The sequence below is a fragment of the Branchiostoma belcheri genome, unplaced genomic scaffold, assembly GCF_001625305.1.
Source record: "Branchiostoma belcheri isolate BF01 breed outbred unplaced genomic scaffold, Haploidv18h27 scaffold122, whole genome shotgun sequence".
Classification (NCBI taxonomy): Eukaryota; Metazoa; Chordata; class Leptocardii; order Amphioxiformes; family Branchiostomatidae; genus Branchiostoma; species Branchiostoma belcheri.
Window position 1 is genome coordinate 442,945 of NW_017802625.1, and position 9,570 is coordinate 452,514.

Sequence of the window (9,570 nt, forward strand, 5' to 3'; positions counted from 1 at the left end):
ATAGATGGTGCAAGCTTGATAGATGTGGGAAGCTAAAACCATTCAAGTCGAAAACGTTGGAACCCATCCGGATATTTAGAAGTAACCTGTGAACTTTTCTCTGCTCACCAGGGCATGGCGTACATCCACGACAGCGAGATCCACTCACACGGCTCCCTGAAGTCCTCTAACTGCGTGGTGGACAGCCGCTTCGTGCTGAAGGTCACCGACTTCGGCCTGCACTCTCTCCGGGAGGAGGACTCGGCTAGGGACAGGGACTCGCACGCCTTTTACGCAAGTAATGTCCACTGTCACACATTCTAAAGCTCACGAACACCAACCGACCAAGGTTGGCTGGAGCTCCTGTCACACATTCAGAACCTTTCCCCGAACACCAGCCGACCAAGGTTGGCTGAAGCCCCTGTCACACATTCAGAACCTTCCCCCGAACACCAGCCGACCAAGGTTGGCTGAAGCCCCTGTCACACATTCAGAACCTTCCCCCAAACACCAGCCGACCAAGGTTGGCTTCAAAAAAGCCCGTCACACATTCAGAACCTTCAAACCCCAGAACACTTTCGAACATTTTAAAACATTTTAAAACGGCGGACTCGGCCGAACAGTAGCCGACCTGGCCGAACACCAGCCGACCATGCTTCTGACCTTCTCCTAACCATGGCCATGGTCGGGGGACGTCGGCTAATGGTCGTGAGGCTTTATTCGGATATGTGTAGCAGGGGCTTAAAATACTATACTTCAGGAATATAACTCCTGGGTAGCTATCGTGATCTTATTAGTCACGATTCTGAACCCTCAGCCCAGCCAGAGGAGAATGAATAGGATATTATAGGTGTCCTTCATGCGTTTAAGATGAGTAGTAATTTCAGTAGCTTCGGCTAGGGACGTCCCTCGGATAGGACGTTAAATGGAGGTCCCGTGTTTGGGGAGAGCCACACCCCACGCACGTTAAAGAACCCACCACACCTTTCGAAAAAGAGTAGGGGCATGCCCCGGTGTGCGATGGTACAAACACTACTGTATGGAGTTGGTGATTCACTTCAAATCACCCGAATGGAGGCCTGGCGAACCTCTGTTCCGTATCAGCCACATGGTGATTACATCACCACACATGGTGATTACATCATCACCCGGACGGAGGCGTGGCGAACCCCGTCTTGTATTAAGCTAACGAAAGGGTATGCCACCTCGTAAGGGGCGGTATAACCCCGACCAATACGGTCGACCGATGATGATGATGATGAGTAATTTCATGCTATGAAATTCTTTTCAACCCATACAAAATTGGCATAATCGTAAAATTCCGCACACGAATGTTGCTTCAGGGTAACATCTATGATCTTTACGAACGCCTCTGATGCACGCTGAGTTTGCCTTGACCTTGGGCCATGTTGATTTTAGTATATGGATGACATCCTCTGGGAACCCCAAAACTGATGCGAGTGTGCGAATGAAAAAAAAAGGTTTGGCAAAAAAATTGCTCTCATTATCAAATATGATTTACAGTATGGTTGAAAACGCCGAACACCAGCCGACTTTTTTCCTATCTACTCCTAACCATGGTTGTAGGGCGTTCGGCTAGTGTTCGGGTGGCCAAATTCGTTAATGTGTAACAGGGGCTAAATACATACAGATCATTTCTAATTTCTAACCTCTTATACTATTTTTTACGTATTTAATATCACAGAGAAGCGAGGAGAAGAAGTCGAAGTTAGTCGACTATATATATATAATCCTGGTGATATCTTGATGCATGTGTATACAAGCCATTCTTTTGCTGTGACCTGTACTTAACTTACTTTATTTGTATGTCTGTAGAGTTTTTGTATTATTTTAATGATGTATTGTACATGTTTTATATGGGTTTTTACCTGAAATAAAGAAGGAATGAATGAAATGAATTAACACATTAGTGGGTATACTAGATGTACACTAAAGGTCCTCATTGATTAATTGATTGATTGATTGATTGATTCACTCACTCACTCACTCACTCATCCATCCATCCATGCATTCACTCACTCACTCATTCATTCACTCATTCACTATCGGCACTGTTGCACACCGTGTTACGAAGGTAAGCTGTGGACGGCTCCTGAGTTGTTGCGGATGGAGGTGCATGTACCGGGCGGCACACAGAGGGGAGACGTGTACAGCTTCGGTATCATCCTGCAGGAGATCTGCGTCAGGAACGGGACGTTCTACGTGGAGACTGAGGAGGAGGATCTAAGTCCGAAAGGTACGTGTACGTGCGTGTGTCGTCATTTTTTTTTTATTCGTTCACATAGAAAAAGGTACAAGACATGGTGGTGTCGCACTCAAGTGGAAAGCACTTATGTTTACGGCACCACTAAATAAATACATATAATAAAGAAAAAACAAACGCAACTTTAGGACAGGCAAAATAGTAAATACAGGAAATTCAAAAGCGCAAGTCACAATGATAAATGATGGCAAAGAGAGGACACAATACATATATAACAAAGGGGGAAATTGAAATCTTTTAAAAACGTTCTGATGTGGTGATAAAGTTTTGGGTAAGTGATAATATACATTGGAGTGTGTCGTCATTGTTGTCACCTTAGGCCATACTGCCTTAAGTTTATGGATGACGTCGTCTGAAGACCCCGAAACTAGTGCGCGCGGGTATATTACGGGGTAAATAAAAAATTCTAGCCAAAAAATGCTGCTAAACCACAGGAATACAAAGCTGGGATTGTGAATTTGTGGTAGTGCATAGGGACATTTAGGACAAGCCGACACATGCTGGCCTTTTGCGACATTTATGAGTCGACAATGTACTGAGTTCCGGAGTTCCGTGGAGCTTCGGCAGCCTGTGTGCCATCCTCCGTATACGCAGTTACCACCGGCTTCCTATTGTCGCTAGCTGCCATAGACTACAGAGGATGGCACCCTGCCAGAGCCTCGTTGGAGGTAATTTTTTTAGAACAGACGAAAATCAAATGGGGCTAAATGCAGTACGTTAGCTACGAAGTAATAGGAAAACTATGCTATGTTTTATTTTTATCCATGATTTAACGTTTCTTGTCTGTTCTTGTAACATTTGTTGACAAATTTACAGTTTTTAATTACATCGTGGTTAGCTGATGAAGGCATTATATATAAGAACATGTCATCATTTATTAGATGTACATATTTCTGTTCCAACCGTATCTCATTAAAAAAACGTATTGCGTAAGGATACCGAAATCCCTATAAAAATACATCCTCGCTTCTAATGACGTGACGTGTTGTTTAGAGTTAAGACTTTAGATCCAACACAAAACGTTCTCTCACCTAGAGCTTTCGACCAGTCATTCTGGTCTTCCTCAGTAGACTGACGGATTGTCATGTGGCTTCTTTGAAGTGTGACGTCAACACTGGGTCAAAGGTATCTGGTAGATGATGTGTTGACGACACACTTCAAAGAAGCCACGTGACAAGCCTCACTGAGTCAGTCTACCTAGGAAGACGAGAGTGGCTGGTCGAAAGCTCTAGGTGAGAAAACGTTTTGTGTTGGATCTAAAGTTTTAACTCTAAACATGTAACTACCAACACAGATGAACTTTGATGATAGTATGTGACGTGTTTTGTGCCCTCTGTTGTGCAGACATCATCATGAAGCTGAAGAAGGAGTACTTCCGCCCGACCATCACCGACAACATCCCGGTGAACGTGCGGACGTTGATGGAGCGGTGCTGGGGAGAGGACCCGGCGGACAGACCGGACTTCCACACCCTCAAACTATACGTCAAGAGCCTCAACAAGTGAATAGGAACTCAGTCTGTCAGTTAGGCCAATGTTGATTTGATTATATGGATGACACCCGCGCGCATAAATTTTCGGCCATTTCCAAAAAGAAATAAGTTTTTAACCATACTGTAAATCGTACAAAGCAGTTGCATAATGAGCAAAAATATACCGTACGTTGCAAAAAAATATTCAAAAATATACCAATGTCGTAGAATGCCAAAATCAAACGAAAAAAGACGAAAATATCAAGAAAGACTAGATTATTCGCCATACCATACTCTGTGTCATTTTTTCAATCTTCATAACCACGTACATGTCATAATAAAAGCACCTTTTTTTGCAAAACTTTTTTTTATTCGCACGCGCGCATCAGTTTTGGGGTTTCCAGAGATGTCATCCATATAATCAAATCAACATGGTCTTAGCCTGAATGCCAGACCCTGGTTCGACAGAATACTCCCTTCGGCTGGGCGTAGCCACAAGTCCCGATCCGAGAGTTAGCACAAGGGAGTCTAATTTATCTCAGAGTCTATCGGGGAGTGGGTGTGTATGGTAAAATTTTCGGAGTCGAGAAGCTAACCTGTATACTGCAACAGTCTGGCACCCCGGCTATCAGTCAGTCTGCACACTGGTACCTATGCCTGTCAAGCCCCGGTCACACATTCAGAACACCTGCCAAGCAAGGTCATATGACATTTGGGAGCAATCTGACCGGAGTTAGCCACGCCTACCTTTCGATACGAATCGAATTTGAGTAAAATTGGAGTCAAATTTGACTATCACCACACCCCCACCTGCTCCAACAGCCGCCAACCATGTCCAGTCATGGCTAAAACTTCCGCCCACATTGGAATAGGTCACGCCTACCTTTCCATACGAATCGAATCGAATTTGAGTTAAATTTGAGTCAAATTTCACTACCACGACCCACATCCTCTCCGCAAATTATTTGCGGAGAGGATGTAGGACTCGGGAGCTATAATAGGTTTGGTAACCAGGCTACAAGTCATGACCAACTGTCTTGACCAACATGAATAGAAGTAATTGTTACCTCTTACCTATGCTTTATAGAAAGGCCAATGTATTTGTAACGACATCATACGCGTGCTATAGTCTTTTTTTCGAGTATGATATTTTTTTTCAGGGGGAATGAAGGCACTAACATCCTGGACAACCTGCTGTCCCGGATGGAACAGTATGCTAACAACCTGGAGGGGCTGGTCCAGGAGAGGACCGAGGCCTTCCTGAACGAGAAGAAAAAGGCGGAGGATCTTCTGTACCAGATTCTACCCAAGTGCGTATGGGCTTAGAATTACACTGAAAAGGCCTACATCAATGTGTATGCGTGAGTACAAACATGCTTAACATACACAGAGAAAAAAACTCCAAATTTTACGTGTATGTAAGAGATGCAGTTGGGAAGACATTTCGGTAGAAAAGTCAAACTATAGTTTTAGTGACTACTAGATATTTGGGAGTTTTCCATAATATAAAACACATTGGGATGGACCAATAGATTTCCTGATTGGCAGAAGGAAAACACAGTGTTTTTCTTGTTGTTCTTCTTCTTGTTGTCCAAACACATAAGGTCAATGGCCTGGACCAGACGTCTGTCACCATGGTAACTGGTGTGGTAGCGGACACCCTGTGGTGTTGGGTTATATTATAAAGTTAGAGGGGATGGTCACCCGAAATGTAGTGTATGAATGTGTTTGAGTAAGAATAAACAGAGCAGTAGTTTGTTAGACTAGACCGCATTAAGGTAAACATTTAGAATTTGTTTTGCAAATGTTGCCTTCCTAGTTATTTATCTGCTTGTTTGTTTGTTTGTTTGTTTGTTTGTTTGTTTGTCCATTGCTGCCCAGGTCCGTAGCAGACCAGCTGAAGAGAGGAGAGCCGGTGTCAGCCGAGGCGTTTGACAGCGTCACCATCTACTTCAGCGACATCGTGGGCTTCACTTCCCTGTCTGCCGACAGTACACCCATGGAGGTCAGGGGTCACGGCCACACTACACGCTTGTGGTTGCAGAACACAGTATTAAAGGCATCCAGTGCAGTTTTTAGGGCTTGGAAACCTGATTTTTCAAAGCCAATATTCTCGTCATTTATCTACATACTGAGTTGAAACCACACTATACCAGTGTATACTGACCCTCATGGATAAAAAATTCCCGAAATTCTGACGGGAAATGGTTACGGGAAGGGCCCCGGGCTGATTTGGGGGCACCGCCCAGAAAATAAAGGACTCATTTTGGGGCTTGTTTCTGCAGTTTTAAATGCCCAAAGTATGAAATACTGATTCAAATCGGTGTTAATGTGAAGCAGTATGTCAATATCACAAAGATTGACTTTTAGAATATTTCCAGTTTTGGGCGGCCCCCGGGGGATCTATGACGCGGGTATAGAAAGTAGTGCGGACAAAAGTCATGAATCCTGACTAGAACGACTTACGTGAGAGGTAGCCAGGAGTAAATTGCGCTGTGTGGTATAGCAATGTGTGGGCTTTTAGACCGTATGGGCGCATACGGCGAAAACCGTATTCTGCCACCTTGTGGTAGCAGAACACAGTTTTCGCCCTATGGGGATTCCTATAGTTAAGCACTTTAAAGTAGTGACTCACTTCGACGCGGTAAGAATTATAGTAGGGTACACTAGAGAAACACGTACTGCAAGTAGGTGTCGCTTCTGCTGTGCTAGAGGCTAGAACTTAACTCAAGTTCGCCTCCTCAAAATGCATTCTAGCACCCACTACTACAATTATTCAAACATAACAGTTACAAGTAACATAAAGACGTGTGATATCAAAACCGCACTGTGCCTTCGCGAAACCCGTATTGTGCATAGCACTTCGGCAGAACGTGCGTGTGCTACAATATTGTACTGCCGTATTAAGGATGACAATGTAGTGTGAAATGTACTGCTGTGCTAGAAGCTGTTCCTTTACGTAACATGTGAAAACTGAAAAAAAGTTCGCCTCAAAATACATTCTAGTGCCCACTACTACGACTATTCAAACAGTTACAAGTAACATCAAGACGTGTCATTTTATGTTCACATGGAAGACTAAGAGAGATTTGAAGGAATTTTTTTGGCAGTTATATCTCGTCTGGGTCACACGTACACGTCTCACGTCCGGTAATTGGCTCTTGTTATGACGTATTTTTAACGTTTCCCGCCAGGTGGTGACCTTGCTGAATGACCTCTACACGTGCTTTGACGCTGTGATCGACAATTTCGACGTCTACAAGGTAAAAAATTCGATTGTTATCGTCAAATTGGTGATTCTCAACTGCAACGATGAAGCATGATCGAGCAGAAGAAATAGATAATTGCTGCAAGTCCAGACATTTCCCAGCACGGCTTCCTAATACAGGAAAGTTATTTATAAGTAATCCACGCATTTCATGTCCATCTATGAGTTGAGCTACTATGAAAATGTATCGTTCTCTTGATCTTGCTCTCAAGCACAGCCGATGCAGAATAAAATTTTTTTCGTACTTTTTCTTTTCTTTCGAAACCTTGTGCCTTTTATTTCTTCTTTAAACCTAGTTCAGTAGCGAAGAAGGTAATATTTTTGGTGGCGTTCGTGTCTGCATGTCAAGACGATGACACGATAAGAATGAATGAAGACCTTTATTGTACATTTGTGTTCTACAGAACTAAGTACAGGTCGCATGGGTACAGAACATGAACATAAACATATACATTACATACATATGAACATATAAGAGTGTAAATAAATGTCTAATTTCTATTCTTTTCGGCTTCATCTCGCTTAGTAGTGATTGTATGGATATATGCGGCTGTGAGATTACTTAGAGTAGGTTTATCAAAAGTTAAAAGGAATACAAATTTCTCTTTACTAGTCAAATATCTGAAGTGGGGAAATATACTTAATACATGGCTAAGAAATATGAGGCTATAATAAGATAAGACTCGGGTGGATTTTCTTCATGGGACCTCGAGATAATTAGATTTTGGGGTCTCCTGGCGGCACCTGACATTCCGGTTTTTTATTTATTTATTTTTTTTTTTGTTTCCTGATCTGGACATGCTAGGGTCACGATTTTTGATTGGTAGATAGCTATTGTGCTCAGAAAGTGACGTGGGTTTGGACCCTCTTACATTACTATATTTCCCTTTACGTCCTTCAATGTATACAAAGAAAAATAAAGCAAAATTTCAATTCTTTGTCCAAATCCAGGTTGAAACAATCGGCGACGCCTACATGGTTGTTTCCGGCCTGCCTGTCCGGAACGGAATCTCTCACGTGAGGGAGATAGCCCGGATGTCTCTGGCCTTGCTGCGGGAGGTCCGGAATTTCCGGGTCCGGCACAGGAATAACTGCAGGATGAAGCTACGGATCGGGATCCATACAGGTACGGACCTTTTTTAATGACCTGGACCAGACGTCTGTCGCCATGGTAACTGTAGCTGTAGCAGACACCCTATGGTGTGGGGTTACAATTTGTAGCAGTACAAAGTTGAGAGGCTGGTCTCCATATATTATATATACATGCATATGATTTATTATGAATGTATTTTAGTAAGAATGCACAGAGCAGTAGTTTGTTATACAGAGGTCACATTTCCAAGCCAGGGCCCGGTTGGGCGGTTTGCATAAGCGAAAAATTAACAATTCATAACAAGAATACACAAATATCACTCATGATAAGTTTCTAAAACGTTCTTTTTTGTTTTCTTCTCTTTTATGTCGTACTTTACAATACTTTTCGTTCCCGGAAGATGCCCGGACGGGCCCCGGTTTGGAAATATGACATCAGCATTAGGGTAGACAATATTTTACATACCTTTCCTGTATTACCAGTGTAGTATATGTTCCTGTTCATGTCTGCGATACAGGGCCTTGTGCGGCCGGAGTGGTCGGGTTGAAGATGCCCAGATACTGCCTGTTCGGCGACACTGTCAACACGGCATCACGGATGGAGTCGTACGGAGAAGGTAGATACTTTTGTTGCCTTTACTAAGGCCACACCAAGTAAATTTTGTGGATGACGTCCACGCGCGCATTGATTTTGGCCTCTTCCTGAAAAAAAAAAAAACAAGAAAGTTCGCTTCCTGTAACTATGACCAAAGAGGCACGACAGTGTCGCAAATCGTCAGATTGACGTGAAACGCGTAACGCGAAGTGTCTATTGACAGGACCATCCTGTCAATAACAGAAAATTTTTCACTGTCCACTGTTCCACCTGATTTATTGCAGTTTTGATGATGAATAAAAGACTTCTTGCTTGTTACACTGTGTCACCTCATTCAATGTTTGTCCTAACGTCTCTTAGTATATTTCTAATCTAGGCATCTTGTTTTTTAGGGCCCTTCTTGTTTTTTTTCGCCCTCTCGCATTAGATTTAGGGTCTCCTAAGGACGTCATCCATAAAATTTTCTTGGTGTGGCCTAAGCAACGACATGTCAGAAGGGTATGTTTTGCCGAAACGTCTTTGTTCATGCAGAGGCGCTATGCCCCCTGGAAGGGCATGCGGAGCTGAGTGAGTGAGAGTGAGTCTTTGTTCATTGAATTGATATCATGCATATCGCGTTTTAAAACTATCTATATATAGTTTTAATGGGTTTAATGGGTTAGAATCAATCCTATTCCATAGTATTGGCGCCTGTGTGGTGTAGTGGATATAGCGTCCGACTGTCAAGCAAGGAGACCCAGGTTCAATCCCCAGGGTTGGACCCAGACATGTCCGGACATGCACCCAGACGTTGTGCCCTTGGGAAAGGCACTTTACACATATTTCCCCCTCAGTTAGAGGGATCCTGGGCCCTACTAGGGTTTGGGTTGGCGTTAGGAAGG

The 9,570-nt window shown here is 43.3% G+C and overlaps 1 protein-coding gene across 1 annotated transcript in view; it reads left to right on the plus strand.

Moving 5' to 3' along the window:
• The window catches only part of LOC109463099 (atrial natriuretic peptide receptor 1-like), a 65,026-nt gene that overhangs the window by 51,467 nt on the left and 3,989 nt on the right, over positions 1 to 9,570 (plus strand). The window contains exons 14-18 of the mRNA XM_019759812.1: positions 2,075 to 2,242; positions 3,608 to 3,764; positions 4,895 to 5,044; positions 5,616 to 5,739; positions 6,929 to 6,997. Of these exons, the coding sequence (XP_019615371.1) occupies positions 2,075 to 2,242; positions 3,608 to 3,764; positions 4,895 to 5,044; positions 5,616 to 5,739; positions 6,929 to 6,997 (668 nt within the window). The remainder of the gene's footprint in view (positions 1 to 2,074; positions 2,243 to 3,607; positions 3,765 to 4,894; positions 5,045 to 5,615; positions 5,740 to 6,928; positions 6,998 to 9,570) is intronic.